General features: G+C 42.7%; 1 protein-coding gene and 1 long non-coding RNA gene across 10 annotated transcripts in view; one reads left to right on the forward strand and one right to left on the reverse strand.

The window, feature by feature from the left end:
- The window catches only part of LOC111860956 (SLIT-ROBO Rho GTPase-activating protein 1), a 145888-nt gene extending 131244 nt beyond the window's left edge, over window positions 1-14644 (forward strand). For 7 of the 8 annotated variants that reach the window (XM_023845139.2, XM_072709861.1, XM_072709862.1 and 4 more), the window contains 3 exons: window positions 582-701; window positions 10206-10473; window positions 10854-14644. In XM_023845139.2, the coding sequence (XP_023700907.1) occupies window positions 582-701; window positions 10206-10473; window positions 10854-11231 (766 nt within the window). In that variant the 3' untranslated portion in view covers window positions 11232-14644. The remainder of the gene's footprint in view (window positions 1-581; window positions 702-10205; window positions 10474-10853) is intronic. The other variant, XM_072709863.1, reaches the window with a different exon arrangement.
- LOC140588210 (uncharacterized) overlaps window positions 1-23350 on the reverse strand; it is a 26978-nt gene continuing 3628 nt past the window's right edge. Inside the window, exons 2-3 of one of the 2 annotated variants that reach the window (XR_011989539.1) lie at window positions 16179-16454; window positions 1-328 (exon numbers count right to left, since the gene is read on the reverse strand). This is a non-coding gene — a long non-coding RNA (uncharacterized lncRNA). Of the gene's footprint in view, window positions 329-15612; window positions 15945-16178; window positions 16455-23350 lie in introns of those variants that run through there. The other variant, XR_011989540.1, reaches the window with a different exon arrangement.

Genomic DNA, 23350 nt, shown 5'->3' on the forward strand with positions numbered 1-23350 from the left:
CAGCAGATTTATTTGCCTGCATAAAGGGTCAGAAAAGGCAGAAATAAAAGATGAGCATCACATGAAGTCCGCCTGTAGCAGTGGCATTTCCTTCTGCTCGTTACGAACATTACTAATTAAAGGTTTCATTACATTTCCTTTAAATGAGTTCTACAGATATTCAAAAGAAATTCCAAAGAGGAACTCACAGTAACCTCATTTATAGAAACATGTAAATATTAACATGTGATAAAGACTACACTCCCGAAGCGATCCGCCACTGTGGGGTGGTAGGGAAGATTGGCCAATCATCTTTGGGCAAGGGAACCAATCAGGTCGAAGGGCTGGTCTAAAAGAAAGGAAGACACAAAAGAGAGGAAGAGAAAAAACAAACTACATGCTGCTGCATATAGCATCTCTAACAGTCAGGGTGAATCCATAGCTACCTGCTGTGCTAATAAATGGAAGATGATGCTTACATGGCGTCAGGATCACACATGTGTTTGTGGGCAGAGTGGTAGGAAGACTGTGCTCTCTTCCTGCTAAATGAGTGAGTGATGGAATGCTGTAGCTTACACCCCACACCCATATCTCTACCCCAGGGATGACACCTTCTCGGATACCATGAGCCAAAGGGCTGACAGCGAGGTCACAGATGGCAATGGCTCTGGGAAGGACACAGGCTCCCTGATTGACAGACCCCCAGAGACATATGTCAGCAGGTGGGTGAGAGCCTCGTTACCACCACCCCCTGCAAAGCTTTCTCTCACTGATGAAGATCACTTCTAGTTTTGACTAAATGGTATCCCATGGTCCCAGAACGTATGGCCACAAGGCAGGCACAGGCTTCACACCCCCATGACCCTTAACAGGGCAAGTGGGCACAGAAGATGGATGGATGGTATCCCATGATTTTAATGTGTGACTGATTCAGGTCACTTCTGACATTGGATTTTTTTGAGCTGTGTACTAAATGACTAGGAAGAAGGCGGGAGTGGTGTAGACGCTGTGTGCACTTGTGTTGTGCGCCTGTTGAAGCAGTTGACTGGAATTATCTGGAAGTATATTTGACTGTATTTGAGTGTTTGCCAGTACAGTTACGTGGGTGATTGTTGTTTCATTTTTTACTTTTTATTTTTTTCTCGGTCTGCGTGAGTACTTGTCTGTCCTTGTTATCAATAGCTCTGGGTGTCGCGCGAGCGGCATTTCTGTCCGCATATCTTCGCCGCAAAAACCCGTGGGATAATATTATCTAACGCTGGTAACATTTACTTGGAAAGGACAGTTGCTCCTGAGCTTTGCTTGGTTACCAGTCGGACCCGGTAGGACATTTTCCACTTTTTTTTCCTGCTCCGGCAGCAGCCTGCTTTGAGAGGGTTTTTTTGTGGTTTTTCGGCCTCCCTTGAGCAACTTCGCTTTATAAGTGGTTCAGCAGGAAGTTAGTCTTGGGTAGGTATAACTGTTAATTTGGTTATTTTAAAAGTTTAATTTCAAGGTTGTTATCGCTGACGCTGTAGGATAATTTTTTTAAAAAAAGTTCCGTTTTAACGCAAGTGTTAATTTAGTGTTATTGTACTTGGCACTTTATTGTTTTAACTATACGTTAATTAGATCAACTAAAAGTTTAAATACGCTATATTAATATACTGGGCTGGGAGTAAAGGACTGAGTCATAGTGAGTTAGGTAATCAGTGTTGTGTTTGCAAGATGTTTGCTTTTCTGGATGCTTGCATCCAGTTGGACTTCGTCTGCGAGCGATGTAAGTTAGTGGACTCACTCATGGTCCAGGTGCGTGACCTCGAGGAGCAACTGACTCTCATCCAACACAACAATCAGTTAAAGGAGAGAGCTAATACGCCTTTTAGGGAGACTGTGTGTATGTTGCAAGTGGGGAGGGGGGAGAATGATGCGGGTGTGGTACCTTCAGATTGGAAGCATGCTAATATAACACCCATATTAAAAAAAGGGGATAGAAGTAATGGATTACTTCTATCCCCTTTTTTAATATGGGCGTTATATTAGCATATTAGCAAACTATAGGCCAATCAGTTTAATTAGCATTACTGGAAAAATAATAGAAGCTATAATCCAAGTGAAAATGGTGAAAATGGTAGATTACCTGGATGCAAATAACATGAGGGATCTGACGGATAGCCAACATGGATTTAGGAGAGGTAGATCCTGTTTAACAAATCTACTTGAGTTCTTTGAGGAAGCTACAAGTGAAATTGATCACAAAAAGGCTAACAATGTGATCTACTTAGATTTCCAGAAGGCCTTTGATGTTGTTCCCCACAAACGGCTCTTGCTTAAGATCAAAGCTGCAGGGATTTTAGGAACTGTAGCAGCTTGGATCGAAAACTGGTTAACTGACAGGAAGCAGCAAGTAGTTATTAGAGGCACAATGTCACAGTGGGCCTGCGTTCATAGTGGAGTACCTCAGGGTTCAATTTTAGGACCACTATTGTTCCTAATGTACATTAATGATATTGACACCAATACATACAGTAAACTGGTTAAATTTGCAGATGACACCAAGGTGGGTGGAATAGCAGATACTGACCTAGCAGCAGAGAGGCTACAATGGGATCTGGATTTAATTAGCAACTGGGCTGATACCTGGCAGATGAAATTTAACATAGATAAATGTAAGGTAATCCATGCAGGGAGCAGAAATATAAAGTACAGATATTTTATGGGTTCTACTGAAATAAAGGTAGCTGATTATGAGAAAGGCCTTGGTGTGTATGTTGATGCTTCCATGTCCCACTCTCACCAGCGTGGGGAAGCAATAAAAAAGGCCAATAGAATGTTGGGTTATATCTCTAGGTGTGTGGAGTTTAAGTCAAGGGAGGTGATGCTACGATTATATAATTCCTTGGTAAGATCCCACCTAGAATATTGTGTGCAGGTTTGGTCAACATACCTTAAGAAGGACATTGCTGCCTTAGAAAAGGTGCAACGGAGGGCTACGAGAATGATTCCTGGTCTTAGAGGAATGTCTTATGAGGAGAGGTTAGCTGAGCTGAATCTGTTTAGCCTTGAGCAAAGGAGACTAAGGGGTACATGATCCAGGTATATACGATTCTAACAGGTCTGGCTGCTGTTCAGCCAAATGGCTATTTCAATATTAGTTTAAATACTAGAACTCATGGCCGTAAGTGGAAATTAGCAGGAGAACATTTTAAAACAAATTTGAGGAAACATTTCTTTACACAGCGTGTAGTTAGAGTATGGAATAGTCTTCCTGCTAGTGTAGCGCAAGCTTAAACCCTGAGTTCCTTTAAATCAGAGCTAGATACGATTTTAACAACTCTGAGCTATTAGTTAAGTTCTCCCCAAACGAGTGTGATGGGCCGAATGGCCTCCTTTCGTTTGTAAATTTCTTATGTTCTTAAGTACACTATATGGACAAAAGTATTTGGAGACAACTGTTAATCATTGAATTTAGGTGTTTTATTCTGACACATTACCATGTGTATAAAACCAAGCAACTCTCCATGCAGTCAGGTTTAGAAACAGAATGGGTCATTCTGAAGAGCTCAGTGAATTCAAGCATGCCACCTTTGCAATAAGTCAGTTAGTGAAATCTCTTCACTGCTAGATATTCCGTAGTCAACTGTAAGTGGTATTATTGCTAAGTGGATGCATTTAGGAATAAGAGCAACTCAGCCACAAAGTGGCAGACCACGTAATGTAACAGAGTGGGGTCGGCAAGTGCCAAGGGGCATAGTGTGTAAAAGTCATTAACACTGTTGACTCCATAACTGTAGAGCTCCAAACTTCCTCTGGCATTAACACCTGCACAAAAAATGTGCTCCGGGAGCTTCATGACATGGGCTTTCATGGCCGAGCAGCTGCATGGAAGCCTCACATAACCAAGTGCAATGCCAAGTATCGGATGGCGTGGTGTAAAGCATGCCGCCACTGAACTCTGGAACAGTGGAAACATGCTTTGTGGAGTGATGAATCTCACTTCTCTGTCTGGCAGTCTGACAGGTGAGTCTGGGATTGGTGAAAGTTATCTGCCTGACTGCATTTACTACCTGTAAAATTTGGTAGTGGGGGCAGCGTGTGGCTCAGTGGGCTAAGCCTGTGTGCCTGTAATCACAAGGTCGCCGGTTTAAACCCAGCCTCAGCACGTCTGCGGGTCCTTGAACAAGATCCTTAACCCCCAGCTCCCTGGGCACCACTATAGGTGGCAGCCCATCGCGGACAGCTTGCTCTACAAAGAGAAAATTGAGGGAGGCGTAAAGACGATTTTTCCTACCTAAAATATTTTCCTACCCGTAGCGGAAATTTATAACCATATCTGTTATTTTGTCCTACCTTGTGATAATATCCTACCAGCATAAATATCTGCTCCCCTCTCTAATGGTGGTACAGTAGGACATTATTATAGATGCAAACACTCCATAAATATCTGCTCCCCTCTCTGTTAAGGGTGGTAGGACATTATTATAGATGTAAACACTTCATAAATATCTGCTCTCCTCTCTGATAAGGGTGGTAGGACATTATTATAGACATAAACACTCCATAAATATCTGCTCCCCTCTCTGTTAAGGGTGGTAGGACATTATTATAGATGTAAACACTTCATAAATATCTGCTCCTCTCTCTGTTAAGGGTAGTAGGACATTATTATAGATGTAAACACTTCATAAATATCTGCTCCCCTCTCTGTTATGGGTGGTAGGACATTATTATAGATGTAAAAACTTCATAAATATCTGCTCTCTTCTATGTTAAGCATGGTAGGACATTATTATAGATGTAAACACTTCATAAATATCTGCTCCCCTCTCTGTTAAGGGTGGTAGGACATTATTATAGATGTAAAAACTTCATAAATATCTGCTCCCTTCTATGTTAAGCATGGTAGGACATTATTATAGATGTAAACACTCCATAAATATCTGCTCCCCTCTCTGTTAAGGGTGGTAGGACATTATTATAGACGTAAACACTACATAAATATCTGCTCCCCTCTCTGTTTAGGGTGGTAGGACATTATTATAGATGTAAATACTTCATAAATATCTGCTCCCCTCTCTGTTATGGTTGGTAGGACATTATTATAGATGTAAACACTTCATAAATATCTGCTCCCCTCTATGTTAAGCATGGAACGACATTATTATAGACGTAAACACGACATAAATATCTGCTCCCCTCTCTGTTAAAGGTGGTAGGACATTATTAAAGATACAGAAATATAGATATAGTTATCTTTCATATTGTCATAGTTAATCTTTAAATGTCCATGTTCTTCCCTTTAGTGAATGTATCTCTGAGTATCTTAACCCATCCTTACTCATTAGACCAGCAGGTCCATTTCATATTTAAAACATTTGGGAATGTGAATATTTCATATAAGATGACCACTGTGTAGAGCCCTATTATTCAAATCACGGTCCTAGAGGTCCAAGCACTGCTGGTTTTCCAGCCTTCCTTTACCTGTGAGCCAGATGTGATGCCTCTGACCAATCAGAATCAGTAATTATTAAACTACCTAGGAGAACTGAAAACAAGGCCTTGGAATTGGATTTGGAATCAAGGTCCAGATTTGAAGAGCCCTGTGGCCTGTACTACGAAGCGGGGTTACTGGCTTATCAAGGTAACTTGTCGGATTTAAGGTACCACAGTTTAAATGGACTTCGTATTCGCTCATTTACATTTTGTCAAGACTACCTTAAATCCGACAAGTTACCCCGATAAGCCAGTAACCCGCTTCGTAGTACAGGCCCCTGGTGTAGAGTATAGAATACACTGCATATAAATAAATAAGTATATATAAAAATATCCTTAGAAAAGAACAGCAATAAATGGATCACACAGGTTTTACTAATTAAGTTGCTATTTAATTAACTGGAATAATGTTTTTTTTTTTTGTCCAATCACAATGTCCCCACTAGCTTCGTTAGTTACACAGCACCTGAAAACAGAGGAAATTTAATAATGTTGCACAAAGCAGCACATACTTGTAAAAGAAAAAATATAAAACTCTTATAACCCATGATTCTTCAGAAAACTGATATTTTCAGAAATGGTAACAGAAAGGATAATATATTCATGCGTGTTCCAATATAATGTGTCTTGGAATAAAATGTAGTCTTTGCATAGAGAAGTCACGACATAACTTTCAGCACTAAAAAATTAAGTAAATTCCGTTTTTATCGATTTATACATTTTGTTTTCATTACGTTTCACATATAATGTATCTATAGCCAGGGTCTAAGTGCAGTATTAGATTGTTAATGCAAACATTATGCTCGGATCATTAGAAATACTGTTCACTTTTTCGTGAGTAAAAACGTGTACATAGAAATCTTATTTATTTATTTTTATTAACAGATAATAAGAATGCGATCATAGAGACGTAAACTGTTATGCAAACTATGGATACTGTTAAATTCGCACACAGCCAAGTTTTAAAGCAGCGTGAAAATTGAGGCAAGATCGTGTATTCAAACTGCACATGCACATGGTAAGTCGAGAATGTATGACACTCAAACACGCACACACACACACATAGATACATATATATATATATATATATATAAACTTCTTCGAAAGGCAGAGACTCGAAAGCAGCATTTATTTATTGGCGTGTGTTAAGTAGCGAACGAGCATGCGCAGTTAACTCGGGTAGGACATTTTCATGGCAGGATCAAGGTGCTGCTGGATAGTTACATTTTCCAGAAAGCTGAATGTTACTATTGAAATGTCAGATGAGATCAGATATTCGATACAGCACAAGAGATCTCGAGGTAATCAAGTGCAGAAGAAACAGAATGACTACTAAAGCAGATCGTTTTCTTCTGCATGTGTAGGAACGTATACAGTATATATTATGTGTCTCACCCGGCTCGTCCGATCCTCGTGTGTGCCACACCCCCCTCGTTAAATCGTATTACTTCCTGATTGGGATCACCTGTTACTTGTTCAGTTCAGCCTGTCTATAGTATTTAGTCCGTGTCTCAGTCAGTATCCCCCAGTTCTGTCATTGTATTGTTGTAATGTTTGGTGTTTGTCGCCAGTCTGCCCTTAATAAAACCCGTCTACCTGTCGGTCCGGCTCAGCTCGCCTGCTCCGCGTAACGTGACATTATGTGATTTAGTATGTATTTTAAAAATAATTATTTTTTTATTATGAACTGTTATGAATATAAATATTTTATACTGATCCAGGTCTCAGCTGCCAGCAAGGTCATGCTGCAGGTATACTGTACTGATGTTATGGAGGAACGGTTCATATGTCAGCTGGGTCTAAATATAGAAATAAAAAAAGATTGAATGGAATTCATAACCATATTGACATGATGAAAAATCACCCTCTTCCTCCACAAGACACCCTGAACCCCTATGGGAATGTATTAACCATTTATTTTATTATTCACAATCAAGTTTAAACAGTTTAAGCATTATATGAACTGGCAATTTATGATTAAATTCCTTAACTTCCTTAACCTTGGACAATGAAAGTCTGGCGATGCTTAAGTTCGTCAAAAATTCTAGCTGTTAAACTCTCTACAGAAAGGCAAAAACAAATTTGTCCATTTTTCTTATTCATTCTTGTCTTTTTTGTAGGTAATGATACTGCTTGTACACTGACTGTTCATCTGACATCCTCTTAGAACCTTTAAGCGCATAATTTGGGGCATTCTGTGTGAACTGTCTCCCCCTGTCTCCACAAACAGTGCCTCCCTTACTGTTCCATCTGTCATACTGTTATATAAAAGTCGACCTGTCTGCTCTTGGCCACAGAAATCTGCACATCTCATTTTGGATGCTGGTTACATATTGTGTATGTGTGCTGAAAGAGTAATGGCTCCTGATTTATTATGAGTCAGAAGATAGATTCCTCATTAATCATACATGATTAATATCTACCCTGGAAAAACTAATTAGAAAAACTTTTACCAAATTATAATTAATGCCCATATTTATGTCAGTCCCATAAATTGGAGCGTAATTATGAGCTCAATTAAGAAACTGATCCAGGGGCAAGAATCTGGCATAATATTTGTGTGTGTTCCTGTGTGTGTGCAATTTCCTTTGCATTTGCATGTGGGCATTCTCATGAACACTGCACACATTATGCAGCATCCATTACAAAAGAACTACACAGCTTTAAGTCACAGATTAAGGGTCTGTATCACCCCATGCCACGTCGGTCAAGTCTCAATAAGCAGGACACCATATACATCAGTATCCCCTTGGTAGGGGATCCCAACTTGAAACTTACACTGAAGTGCAAAGACAAGACAGAAGTAGTGTAGCAGAAAATGAGCAAATGGAATTATTTTTGTATCTCAATTATGTTAATTGCATTAATGAATACCTTTTTTTTAGTTGGGTCTCCATTTTTCTGCATTAAAAAATTTCATCGATAAACAATATATTTTTGTCTAATATTGAGGGTGCCAGCAGTGAAGCTTGCCAGCACTTATTAGCAGAATAACATCACAGTGTTTTTATCATGTGGAAAAAGATCCATTTTCTGGTCAGATTTAATAATGAATTATAAACATGTTGCAGGCTTGCTTTGGTTTTTTACTGCAGAAGGGAGGGCTCAGTAAAGCTCTTGCGGGTTTGGAGAGCAACAGTGATTTAAAACCAAAGAGATTTTTTTTTTTTCTGTTCACAGGGTGTGCATCATGATTTACTATGTGTTAATTTACATGAGCACAACTGTGAGAATCCTTGTGTTATGTTGGCATCAAGCGCTAGTGGAATTAGCTTTAATAAAGCTTCAGTTTGAATCCATTCCATTCAGCTATCCTATAGTACTTTTTTAAGTAGGAGGTTGGAAATTTTCAAGCTCCAAGCATCAATACATCATGATGTGCTATACTACTATAAATGAATTAATATATAGAATTTGCCATTTTTTCCTTCAGATAGTCCATGCATACCAATGCAAGTGACCTGTATCTGCATGCACTTTGACCAATCAGATGGTGGTGACGCAGCCAGCTCAGTTTAGTCACACTTTCCGTTCTGCTAGTAAGTACTGGTCAGGTACAGCTTGCATAATTTACAATGGAAAACTGCCTCTTCTCAGTACAGCTCAGTTCTTGGTGGCAGTGGAAAAGTGGCATAACCAATGAGCTTTTTGAGTCCCCCATGCTAATTTAGCATAAAGGTCACAGTTCCTGTTGTGTGACATGAGGTAAAAACACATTTATTGGCTTTCACAGTTCCAGATGATCCATCCGGTAATTCTACAAATTGCAGAACTTGGGGTGTGTGGGAGGATTAGTGATTAAATGGGGGGGGGGGGGGGGGGTGACAGGTCTGTTTGGGGAATATATTGCTGTCATTCCAAGAGTATCGTTTATAGGTAAATCTATTAAGTTCGACCTGCCAATTGATTTGCCCCTCTACCAAAACTATACCGAAAACTTTATTTACAGGTAAATCTGAAAATACTGTCAATAAGAAAACATTTTGCCATGGACACTTTTGTACAGACAGGTTGACAATCTCTGCCAGAGATACGAGCAAATAGGGTTTCCAGTTTCGGAAGAAATACAGGATGTCCCTCCACCCCCACCGCCCAGGTCCCCAACAATTACATTTGTTGAGCAGGGCAGAAAATCGTGACATAAATCACATTCCCCAATAGTTCAAAACCAGACACAGCATTTTAATTTTCAATATAGGATGGGTGGAAACGATCAGCAGTGTCTAACATGCCCCTTGGAACAAGTAGTGAGGTGGTCAGCGATAAAGTTCAGCAACAAGCTATACTGTTGGCTTTTTTAAATGTTATGCCCTGTGATTAAAATTTTTTTTTTCGTATTTATTTATTAAAATTAGATTTCATCTCCATTCAGTTTGTTGTCTTTCTGAATCAGTTTATAAGCAAAAATGCAGCCTTGAAGCAAAGAAATAATGGCGATTATTGTGGTAATTATCAATATTGATTGATGTGATGAAAATTACGTGATGAAATATTTTGCCATATCGCTCAGCCCTACATCACATATAATTCTCTTTGCTTGGTGTGAGATATCAGCTTGCATAGTTATGCCTTTTTTGTTTTCATTATCAAAGAGGAAAGTTGTTTAAAAGAAGGCAACTCTTTTGTGAGTGAAGAACCCCCTGAATGCCATTAAAAAGGGTTTCCTTTATGGCACCAGATCTTCAGCCCGGATCAGTGTCTTACTTCCCCGGATCTAACCCATGTGTCTGTTATCTTCCGGCCTCCCGATGCAGACACAGGAAGAGGATGGATGCTTCCACTCGCGGGCCTCCTGGGCCACTAGAGACAGGCTCATCCAGTGGGCCCTGTAGCCCAAGGGACCTCCTGCGGGGGCGCCATATGGTAGCCCTGGACAGCCCTGGGCAGCGGCGAAAGACTGGAAGGCACGAGTCACTCCAGAAAACAGAGAGCCCTCCCATTCGCCATTCCCCCTCTTCAGGCCAGTATGGCTGCCTCTCCGAGCCCCTTGGAAAGCCGCTAGACCCAGATACCATCGCTCAGGTCAGTGGAGGGTCACAGGCATCCAAGGGCCCACAAAATGTCAGTGTTTAATCTTTCTGCTCCTGTCACATATTTAGTGTTTACAAAAAACAATAATCCCTGACCACTGCCCCTATGTATTCTAAATCACCAGTGATATAAACTGGAAAAATAAGTCTGTTTTTTTAGTTGTTTGTTGTATTCACTTCACATTGTCAATGTTTGCCTAGATTTTTTTATTAGCAAAATGCATGTGTTTGTGCTGTGACAGACCCCAAACCCGCTTCCTGCATAGGGATAGGGTTAAAGGGGTAAAGCCCACCACCCAAAATAAACACATGGAAAAGTGGCTATAGAAGGGTCATGAAGGTTCAATGAGAGGTTCCCCTCTGCCTGTCCAGGACATAGAGGACACGATGAATACGGCCTTGAATGAGCTACGGGAGTTGGAGCTTCAAAGCTCAAGCAAGCCGGCCCCAGATGTGGTGCTGGACACGTTGGAGCAAATCAAGAACGCCCCCCCACCTGCTAGTCTGCCACCTCACAGCCCCCTCCGCAGCCTGCTCCTGCGCCCATCAGAGGCAGCAACCCTATACCGTGGCCCTGGCTCATCTTCCGACTCCTTAGCCACCTTCAGGCCCGCCGTGGCTCCCCGCATGGGAGTCCAGCTCAGGCCTCCTATTCTGCGGCCCAAGCCCCTGGTGCTTCCCAGGCCAGGCACATCCCAGCCGACAGCCCCCACTTTGCAAGGGCCTCTGGACAAGACCTGCACTATGTGACTCCTCCCCTAGTCACTTTGGAATGATGCACATTATCCCTGTCGTTGAAGTCATTGGTCATAAGCTAAATTAGGCATCTCTAAACTGCTTAGATAAAGGGGGAAGGGACACTACAATGACTGTTACAAGTTAATGAAAGAATGTATCAGATGACAGATATGTCTCCAGTTATTATTGAATTTGTAAACCTGTCTACAGGGGATTATTATATTGCTCTGTTAGCCACCATAGTGAGAGCATTTATTTTATGTGCAAGAAATAGTTATAAAGGTGTCTTTTGGAGAATAGTTTTAACTTAGCATATTATAAATACATATTGCTATAATACAATGATATTTGTAAGACAATTCTAGTTAAAATGCAATAAAGAACACATCACAAAGGTTTCCTATATGGTTAGGTGACTTCTCAGTGGTAGCTGTAACGAGAGTTCCCCTTCCCTTGGTGTGAGTTTGAATTGGGGTATTGTAGGAAATGTAGTCTATTACTCTAAATATGTTCGCCTGAACTGTAATGCTGCCATTTGTGATTTATACAGCCTTTTATATGACCGCCACATAGAAATCGAAGCCTTCCCTTTGTCCTGAATAAAGTTTAACAGCATCTCTGCTAAGCAGCTCTATAGTTGTTGGTGTAACATGGAAAAGAAGTAGTATGACCAGGGTACATTGTGCTGGGATTAGCATGTTATAAGTTCTTAGTTCACTTATGTAGTGCGCTCCTGTGCACGTTAATGGCACTTCAAGTGAGAGGAACAACCTATATAGCACATTGAATGCTTCAAATGTCATCCAGTCCCACTGTGTTAAAAAAACATATGAGTCTGTTTTTAAATCCAGATTATACTTACCTTGTTTTAGCATAGCTTTAATGTAATGTTTGATCATTTATGACATTATCTGCTGGTCAGCAACTGAATATAGCCACTAGTCCAAAAGTTCCTTTCAGTAAAGAGGTTTATGGGAGCATTGGCCATCCCTCGCTAGCATCATGTCTCAGAGTGGATGTCCATTCATTCTGATCTATCGCTGTAAGTCAGGAGCCAGTAAAACAACTGACTCATTTCTCAGCCTGGGCAAAGAACTATTCAGTCATCTTTAAACCTATCACTGCTGCCCCATTTTGCGGTCATTTCCCCGAAAGGAACAATTCCGGTAGCCATTGACTTTCTGACTGTTATTGTCAACATCTACCCTGTCCAGTAGTGTTGCGCGGGTCGGCAACCCCAAACCGAGCCGTCAGGAGATCCAAACCTTTCAAAAACCCACAAGTTTGCTTTGATTTGATGATTATGCAGTTTCCGATAGTAATTGTCCTGCCCCGATCGTCCGCTCCTTCCGTGTGCCACGCCCCCTCGTTAACCTAGTGTGGAATCCCCGTGTGATCAGCTGTTTCTGGTTGTTTTCATTAGTCCTCTGTATTTAGTCGCGTTTGTTTGTTTCCCCAGTCCGGTCATTGTAATATCACTGCGTGTTTCCCTGCCTTTTTTTTTTTATTATTTAAAAAAAAAACAAAAAACAATGCTCCCCGATTTCCTGACTGCCGCTCCTCTGTCTCCGCTCCGCGTCCCGCATGCGGCACGACAGTAATACTACAATTTTCGGTACGATAATAGCCAATCTGCTTACCTAAAAAACACAGTTGGTGGACAACTTTCGCCAATGTGCAAATAGCGTTCAATTATTAAGAAAATTAATCCCAATATTAAAATTATACGTACCTTATGAATGGTAGAGGCAAACGGAGTCAAAAACGGGAAACTGTGATCAATAAAATTCAAATACGTGCAAAAAAATAAATAAAACCATAAAAACTGGAATAGCGAGCAAAAAAGCAGCGATCTCAAATAGTTAACTATTGACTTCCACTCGTACATTTCTATTAGCGCGTTGCGGAACGAAGCAGGAAACAAAAATGAACAAGGCTAGTTTCCAAAACTTTTCCATAACTTTTCCTCTCTATCCAAGAATTCCAAAACTTATCCAGGGTTTTCCATGACCGCAGGTACCCTGATTGAAGATGATGACACAATTCTATGCAAGATTAACTGTGTACCAAGCAACAACAAAGAAACCGAAAGATCGATTTTTACGTCGTTATTTATTGAAGGGATGCGGAAAATAGCACGAAAGACATCTCTCTCGCACACACACAAACACACACAAGCGCGCATGTATGCAAAACAGACTAGTTGTCAAAACTGTAACATCTGATGTAACATCAGATCTGAGAACTCTATCAGATTTGAATGAACTTAGTAGAACTTGGGTCTTCTTTTAACTTAATTTAGTCTCAAATGAAGTAGAGCAGAGCATAGGCCTACTTAATTAACCGTGATATTTCACCAAACTAGCTTATCCTACAAGTTGAAAACTCCAAAATTGAAAAATATTACCCCGTTTACAACACATTTTGATCGATAATGAAATGCATTTTGTAACTTTTTGACCCGCCCGCCCGCACCCACGATATTTAAAAAATGTCTGGCCTAAAACCGCCCACACCCGCGGGTCACGGGTCGACCCGCGCATCACTACTGTCCAGTCTGTTTACTGCTCTTCGTTTCAATAGTCTATTGCTGTGGGCAGGATATTGAGGACAAACTAATCAAATTTCCAAGTGGATATTTCTTTAGTAATCACCAGTGATGTAAAAAACTCCAAGTGTCACAACTGTGGTAATGCCCAGCAGACAGTAGAGCCATTCGGCAAGTTAATTTTCAGCATCAAGGAGCCACTGTATGGGAGCAGGCCAAGTGAGTACTGGACCACACCCTTTTCAGTACACTCACAGGTGAAAACAAGAAGGAAAAACCCAACCTCCTGTCATCCAACAGAAGAACAAATAACCTTTGTTTTCTTGCAAATATTTTACTAAGAAAATTTCTCATCCTGGGATTGACCCCCATTTAATTTTAATATGTTTTTGTAATTTACAGAAGAGTCCAAATGAAGGACTCAGACTAGTGAGAGACCTGAGGACTGTTTCTGGTTCTTTTCCTCCATCTCCGGTCTGGCTCACTAACTTTATGCTGGCCCACTCTCTGACTTTCACCCTATATATCTTTGTAGAATGTACATGTAAGTGCCTTTGGACATGTCTCTTGCAAGAGTTCATTCTATATATGTAACGTTTTCACTTTAAACCACTTCTGTTTAACTGGTGCAGAAGGAACATGCAGTAATAATAACAACCCACTGCTGGAAATGTAACGAAATGTAACTGTAATGTTTCAATTCTGGAAATGTTAGACATAAGTAAATAGTATAAGGTAAGTTACTACGAATGCGTTGTGACATTGCAATTTTATGTATCGGAGTGTATATGTGGCATGTAGCATTACAAAGCGTTGGGGGCACTTCAGGGTGTGCTCCTCTCAAAGTGTCTGTGAAATAAAGAAGGTGGTGCCCGCTCATGTGGTCTGGTTCTTGTGTCCTAGAGAACCAGAACAAGGGGAGATGTGATATTGGCCGCAAATGCAGTGCCTTGCAACGGTATTGAGCTCCCCTTAAATTGATCAGATTTCTTATAAAATCCACTAGTATTTTGTTGCATCCATTCTCCCTTCAATTTTCACAAGATGCCCAGTTCCAGAATTTGAAAAGAATTTCAATTGCATGATGCTTTTGCCACCATATTTAACTGTAGATATGGTGTTAATTGACACATGGGCCACAAATAGGGCCTGTATGAATGTATCACAAAGCTGGATTTCTTGCTTAGCTGTATAACCTGTCAGATTTAAGGTACCCGAGTTTCAATGGACTTTCTTTGTTCACTGACATTTAGCCCAGACTACCGTAAAACTGACGTGTTATCCTGTTTTGTGATGGAAGCCCATAGTGTTTTGAATTTTGGCAAAAAAATCTCTATCTTTGTCTCATCAGACTACAAAACCTTTAACATAAGTAATTAATCAAATACACTTGTCAAAAATCACCAGACCAGACGAAGCCAGGCCTCCTGCCCGGGCAGAAGGGAAACCTCCCCGGCCAGCACAGGGACGGGGGGCCGTGTGGGTGAGAGGGAGGAGGTTTAGCGCGGTGTGGTTGGAGCTGGGGGGGGATGGGCAGTGGCCAGCTCCTGGAGGCCTCCCGGTGCTCCCCGCGGGCCCCTCTGCACTCCCCGGGCTGCCAGGCAGGACCAACATGCCCCGAAATCGGCCAGACGAAGCCAGGCCTCCTGCCCGGGCAGAAGGGAAGCCTCCCCAGCCAGCACGGGGACGGCGGGCCAAGTGGGTAAGTGGGGGCGGCGAGAGGGGGAGGGGCCGGGGGGGGTGTGTAGCGCGGTGGGGGTGGAGCTGGGGTGGGGGGGGAGGGGGATGGGCAGTGGCCAGCTCCCGGCTCCCAGAGGCCTCCCGATGCTCTCCGCGGGCCCCTCTGCACAGTGCCCATTTAGAGCACACACACCCATACACTGTGCGCACACAAAGTGCCCAGTTACAGCGCACACACATAGCGCCCATTTAGAGCACACACACACACTGCACTGTTACAGTGCACACACACACAGACACAGTGCCCTGTTACAGTGCACACATGCACGGAGACCCCGGTCAGAGCTCACACACACAGTGCCCTGTTACAGCACAGACACACACAGACACAGTGCCCTGTTACTGCGCACACACACATTTTATGCTGCCGTCTGGTGGCCAAAATTTAGTACTACCATTTAAAAACATTAAAATGATATTTTCTGGTAATTGCAATACTTACATTCAGCCAGGAGATGGCAGCAAGAAAATAGAAAAAAAAAAAATCCCACGGTTATTAGAACAATTCACATGGTAAATTTATGTGCGTATTTGTGTGTCTATGTTTTACTCCACTTTCGGGACAATTTTATGAAATGTGATCTATGCAAACACACACACACACTGCCCAGTTACAGCGCGCGCACACACACACAAACACTCTATTAACTCTTCCACAGTTTTAACAGTACCTCTCAGTAGGCTTGCCAGACGGGGATTACAATTACGCAGAATAGCATGTACCACATCCTTCTCTGTCATGTCATTCTTCCATCGCAGACACAGTGCCCTGTACTGTACAGCAAAGGTACGGATGGTCTCTTTGGGTCCTTGTTTCCTCTCATGGATTCTTCTCTCTGCTTCTGCTTCATAATCCTCGGAAAGAAAAGATCTTAGGAAAGCATCCTTAAATTGACTCCATGTTCCAATGGCTCTTCTCTCTGCCAACCACCAATCTTTAGCAGTACCTGACAGAACAGATGACATTGTAGCTAGTACTTCCACATCGCTCATTGGTCTAACACTTAAATTCTTCACACCTCTCAATATATGCCACTGGATCTTCATCTGATTCCTGGCCAAAATGTGGAAACTCAATCTTAATGGGCATTTTAAAATGATGTCCTTGGCAGCCAGATGGATGGGAATGACAAAAAGATGGGGAAACCTGGACAGGTGTAGAAGATGGCGGAACACGTGTCTGTATTAAAGCCTTCAATTGTCCATCTCTCCTCTGTAAACAATCCATAATTGACTGACCTAGCTCTTGCATCTAAGTCCACAAGTTGTTTTACTCTACCTCCCTATTCAGTCTGTACTCAAATCTTTCCGTGTCTATAACACAGATAAATGTAAGGTAATCCTGCATGCAAGGAGCAGAAATATAAAGTATAGATATTTTATGGGTTCCACTGAAATAAAGGTAGCTGATTACGAGAAAGATCTCGGTGTGTATGTTGATGCTTCCATGTCCTACTCTCGCCAGTGTGGGGAAGCAATAAAAAAGGCCAATAGAATGTTAGGTTATATATCTAGGTGTGTGGAGTTTAAGTCAAGGGAGGTGATGTCACATTTATATAATTCCTTGGTAAGACCCAACCTAGAATACTGTGTGCAGGTTTAGTCACCATACAGTAGTATGCAAAAGTTTGGGCACCCCTTGATAAACAACATATTTTGGCCATTTTTTTTATGGAAAAGATGTAAACACAGTCTCCGTAGGAAATGGAAAAAATGCACAATATTTTCACCAAACATTGATGCATAGTTACTTTTTATGTCATAAATTGAACAAAGAAAAAAAATAAAAACATTATTATGGCACTCTGCAAAAGTTTGGGCACCCTAAGAGTTCCAAAGTCTCAGATTCTTTTTACAAGGTTTCAGACCTTAATCAGCTCATTAGATCTGATGCATGGCAACAGCTCCATCCATCCATCCATCATCTGCCGCTTGTCCGGGGTTTGGGTCGCGAGGGTAGCAGCTTCAGTAGAGGCACCCAGACCTCCCTCTCCCCAGCTAACCCCACCAGCTCCTCGGGGGGGACACCGAGGCGTTCCCAGGCCAGCCGAGAGATATAATCCCTCCAGCGAGTCCTGGGCCTGCCCCGGGGCCTCCTCCCTGTAGGACATGCACGGAAAACCTCTCCGGGTAGCCGCCCAGGAGGCATCCGCACCAGATGTCCAAACCACCTCAACTGGCTCCTTTCGACGTGAAGAAGCAGCGGTTCTACTCTGAGGCCCTCCCGGATATCTGAACTTCTCACCCTATCCCTAAGGGAGAGCCCAGACACCCTGCGGAGAAACCTCATTTCGGCCGCTTGTATTCGCGATCTCGTTCTTTCGGTCATTACCCATAGCTCATGACCATAGGTGAGGGTAGGGACAAAGATGGACCAATAGATCGAGAGTTTGGCTTTTTGGCTCAGTTCTTTCTTAGCCACGACGGACCGGTTAAGCGCCTGCAGAACTGCAGACGCCGCTCCGATCCGTCTATCCAGCTCCCGATCTCGCCTACCCTCACTCGTGAACAAGACCCCGAGATACTTAAACTCCTCCACTTGAGGCAGTACGTCTTCCCCAACCCGAAGAGGGCAAACCACCCGTTTCCGGCTGAGAACCATGGTCTCGGACTTGGAGGTGCTAATCCTCATCCCTGCCGCTTCACACTCAGCTGCGAACCGCCCCAGTGCCTGCTGGAGATCCCCAGCAGATGAAGCCAGCAGGACGACATCGTCTGCAAAAAGCAGCGAGGCAATCCTGAGGTCACCAAACTGGACACCCTCGACGCCTTGGCTGCGCCTAGAAATCCTGTCCATAAATATGATAAACAGGACCGATGACAAAGGGCAGCCCTGGCGGAGCCCAACACGCACCTGGAACACGTCCGACTTATTGCCGGCAATGCGGACCAAGCTTCTGCTCCGTTCGTACAGGGACCGGATCGCCCACAACAGTGGACCCCGGACCCCATACTCTCGAAGCACCCCCCACAGAGCACCTCGGGGAACCCGGTCGTAAGCCTTTTCCAAATCCACAAAACACATGTAGACTGGATAGGCAAACTCCCAGGCCCCCTCCAGTACCCTTGCAAGGGTATAAAGCTGGTCCAGCGTTCCACGACCAGGACGAAAATGCCAGTTTTGTCAGCCGGGGATCGGACCGCCAGGGCCTCCCTTGGCCGCCACCCGATCCACAATGCACCGAACCCCTGACATTCCCCTTGTGGGTGGTGGGCCCACCTGGGGACAGTCCCGCGTGCCTCTTTCGGGCTGTGCCCGGCCGGGCCCCACGGGCCAAGGCCCGGCCACCAGGCGCTCGCCAACGGGCCCCTCCCCCAGGCCTGGCTCCAGGGTGGGGCCCCGGTGACCCTAGTCCGGGCGAGGGAAACGGGACTTTGTTTTTATACTTTTTCATGGGGTTCTTTTGGATTGCTCTTTGTCTGGCCCCTCCCCTGGGACCTTTTTGCCTTGGGAGACCCTACCAGGGGCTATTGCCCCCGACAACCTAGCCCCCAGGTTCACGGAGGCACGCAAACCCCTCCACCACGATAAGGTGGCAATCCAAGGAGGAGTAGTAAATGTCAGCTCGCGCCAATTTCAAAGCTTTACAAATACACTGACTCTTCAAACCTTGCACACCCACTTGTGGACAACCATGGGTTCCTCTAAGCAGCTGTGTAAGCTGTGATGCCCACAATGGAGGAGAAGGCTACAAGATGATAGCAAAGCGTTGTCAGCTTGCAGTTTCCACAGTGAGAAGTGTAATTAAGAAATGGCAGTTCAGGGGTACTATGGAGGTCAAGATGAGATCTTCAAGACCAAGACAACTCTTGGGAGAGAACTGCTCATATGCTGGTCAGAAAGACAAATGAAAACCCCCATTTGACTGCAAAAAAACTGCAGGAACATTTAGCAGACTCAGGAGTGGTGGTGCACTGTTCCACAAGACCTTCATGAAAGAGTCAGGAGAAGAAAACCTTATCTGCGTCCCCATCATAAAATCCAACGTCAGAAGTATGCAACAGAACATCTACAGAAGCCTGATGTATTTTGGAAACAAGTGTATCAGCAACGGCATGTTTGGAGAAAAAAAGGAGCAGCATTTCATGAAAAGAACACTTTGAAAAGAACACTATTAAGCATGGGGGTGGATCTATCATGCTTTGGGTTGTGTTGCAGCCAGTGGCACAGGAAACATTGCACGGGTGGAGGGAAGAATGGATTCCACTAAATACCAGCAAATTCTGGAAGTAAACATCACACCATCTGTAAAAAAGCTGAAGCTGAAAAGAGGATGGCTTCTACAACAGGACAACGACCCTAAACATACCTCGAAATCCACCATGGACTACCTCAAGAGACGCAAGCTGAAGGTTTTGAAATGGCCATCACAGTCCCCTGATTTAAACATCATTGAAAATTTGTGGGTAGACCTTAGAGCTGTGCATGCAAGACGACCAAAGAATACTACAGAACTAGAAGCCTTTTGCAGGGAAGAATGGGAGAAAATCCCAAGTACAAGAATTTAAAAGACTTTTAGCTGGCTATAAAAAGCGTTTGCAAGCTGTTATATCTGCCAGAGGAGGTGTTACTAAGTACTGATTATGTAGGGTGCCCAAATTTTTGCAGAGTGCCACAATAATGTTCTTATTTTTTATCTTTGTTCAATTTATGACATAAAAAGTAACTATGCATCAATGTTTGGTGAAAATATTGTGCATTTTTTCCATTTCCTACAGAGACTGTTTACATCTTTTCCATTAAAAAAATGACCAAAATATGTTATTTATCAAGGGCTGCCCAAACTTTTACATACTACTGTACCTTAAGGAGGACATTGCTGCCTTTGCTGAAAAGGTGCAACGGAGGGCTAGGAGAATGATTCCTGGTCTTAGAGGAATGTCTTATGAACAGAGGTTAACTGAGCTGAATCTGTTTAGCCTTGAGCAAAGGAGACTAAAGGAGGACATGATCCAGGTCTATAAGATTTTAACGGGTCTGGATGCTGTTCAGCCAAATGGCTACTTCAATATTAGTTTAAATACTAAAACCCGTGGCCATAAGTGGAAATTAGCGGGAGAACATTTAAAAACAAATTTGAGGAAGCACTTCTTTACACAGCGTGTAGTTAGAGTAAGGAATAGTCTTCCTGCTAGTGTAGCGGAAACTAAAAGCCTGGGTTCCTTTAAATCAGAGCTAGATAAGATTTTAACAACCCTGAGCTATTAGTTAAGTTCTCCCCAAACGAGCTTGATGGGCTGAATGGCCTCCTCTCGTTTGTAAATTTCTTATGTTCTTTCTTATGTTCTACTTGAGGGCTGCTGCTAGTCATGGCAACACCACTACTAATGCAAGATACAATGAATTGTTAAACCCTGGTCCCTGTTCAGGCACCACTTATGTAACACTGCTGATTCCTGCCTCAGAACCAACCTATTACACACTATACGTAGGGAGAGACATTTCAGGGTGGCGTAAAGAGAAATACACCATCAGTTCACAGACCAAAAAATATTTACTAACAAAGGTGAGCATATTACCCCAGCAAATGTACATGTAAATAATGATTTAACAATAACTGAAGAAAACTGTTGTTGAGATGGATAACCATACAACTGAAATGAATAGCACAGTCCAAAGTGGAGACCAAACGTCCTCTTCCAGGTGAGGATGGTCCAAACAATGGTAGGATGTGAAGCCGGAAAGAGAAGGTTGGCAGTTGCAAGAAAATCAGGGGAAAAAAAAAGTCCTTTCTGAAAATAAAAAAAATGATACATCCCACTTTTTGCTAAGCCCAACAAATACACATGTATATCATTAAAAATAATTGTTACTAAATTAAACAAACAATATATCCTTATCATTCAGAAAAACATCTTACATCTTACATTGAGCCATGAACACTTCCCCTTCCTCAAACAAGGACTTACTTTATTCTGCGTCTCAACAAACATGGCCGCCCTTGCCCTTATATAGGCTCTTGCTCCTTATAGTCCTCTAGGAAATTATACTGACCCTTAGAGGACAGGAGTATAATTGCAGACATCTGGTAACAAACCAGTGTTTGTTACAGTGCCCTGTTACAGCGCACATACATACACACACACAGTGCCCAGTTTCAGCGCAAACATACACAGTTCCCAGTTACAGGCTCCCCGACACCCTGTAGCGGAAAAGCAGTAACGGAGGGTGGAGACACTGAGTGACTGTAGTCTGCCTGTCATCTTATGAATTTGTATGAATTTTTCATTTCAAAACATTTTAATTATTTTTTCCCTCATTGCAAAACTTTAGCTTGACCACGAGATGACAGCAAGAAAATAGAAACATACTTTCTCACAGTATAATGGTTTTATATGGTAAATAAAAACAGACTTGTACCATGTAAAACAAATATATTAGAATAATTAAATGTATGTTTTATTAGTTCATTGTACATCGTGAAAATATGTCTTTGTTTAAAAATTATTTGATTTGACCGTGGGGAAATATTTTTTTCCACGTTTCATGCTGCCGTCTGGTAGGCCAAAATCGAGTACTGTCATTTAAAAAAATTAAAATGATCTTTTCTGGTAATTGCAATACTTACATTCGGCCAGGAGATGGCAGCAAGAAAATAGAAAAATAATTTTCCCACGGTTATTAGGATAATTCACATGGTAAATTTATTGTGTATGTGTGTGTCTGTTTGCCTTGTGCTATGTTAAATGATGTTACTTAATGCATGTTTGATTATTTCCCTGTACATCATTGTCCTGAGCCTGGTAGCCTGGTGTCTAGCTTTCCTTCTCTTTGATCTCTCTTCCTCTTCATTAACATTAATGGTCCTGAGCGTTATACTGCAAAGTGGGTTTGCTGACTTTACTTACAAATTTCCCATGCTGTGGATCATAGCTCAGTTCTGCATAGAGTATATTACCCAGGTCATTTACACTGCAGACCTAGCCTTCTCAGAGTGGGTTTAAATGCAGGCTTTCAGCTTAAAACAGACGTAAGTCCCCGATACAATCTGATGCAAATGAAATGTTTCTATCCCGATACCAATACTTGGTGCCGGTCCCTCACGGCCCTTTGCCAGGGGCAGATTAAATTTGCTGGGGTGGGGGGGGGGTGCTGATGTTAAAGTTTGCCGAGTGGGCTGGGTGTTACCTACCTCCAACCTATCAAAAGGGGGCTCTGAGTTTACAGATCGGGAGCCCCACCTTCCCCCTCTCACTTGGCATCATGACATGCTCTACTGGTGGACTGGGGTTGTCATGGGAACCCATATGCTACCTGAACAGGTACATAGTGCCCCTGCTGGACATACTTGCCCAGGCACACACTCACACAGCTACTTTCTGTAAATGTTTCCTGCTAAGTTTCAGGTTTGGACAGACTGGGTGACACATGCTTCAGTTATTTCTGACTGATGTGGATGATTATTGCTAGGAGGATGTTACCTGCCTGACAGCATTGTGCCAGCTGTATAGTTTGGTAAAGGAGGGATGATGCTATAAGATTTTCAGAGATTGGGGTAGGACCCTTAGTTCCAGTAAAGGGAACTCTTAATGCTTCAGCATACCAAGACATTTTAGACAATTCTATGCTTCAAACTTTGGGAACAGTCTGGGGAAGGCACTTTTCTGTGCCAACAAGACTGTGCCCCTGTACACAAAGCAAGGTAAAGACATAGTTAGGTTAGTTTGGTGCGGAAGAACTTGACTGGCCAACACAGAACCCTGACCTCAACCCCATCAAACACCTTTGGGATGAACTACAACAGAGATTGCGAGTCAGGCATTCATGTCCAACATCAGTGCCTGATTTCACAAATACTCTTCTGGCTGAATGTGCAAAAATTCCCACAGACACTGCCCAAAA

This window comes from Paramormyrops kingsleyae, chromosome 3, assembly GCF_048594095.1.
Source record: "Paramormyrops kingsleyae isolate MSU_618 chromosome 3, PKINGS_0.4, whole genome shotgun sequence".
Classification (NCBI taxonomy): domain Eukaryota; kingdom Metazoa; phylum Chordata; class Actinopteri; order Osteoglossiformes; family Mormyridae; genus Paramormyrops; species Paramormyrops kingsleyae.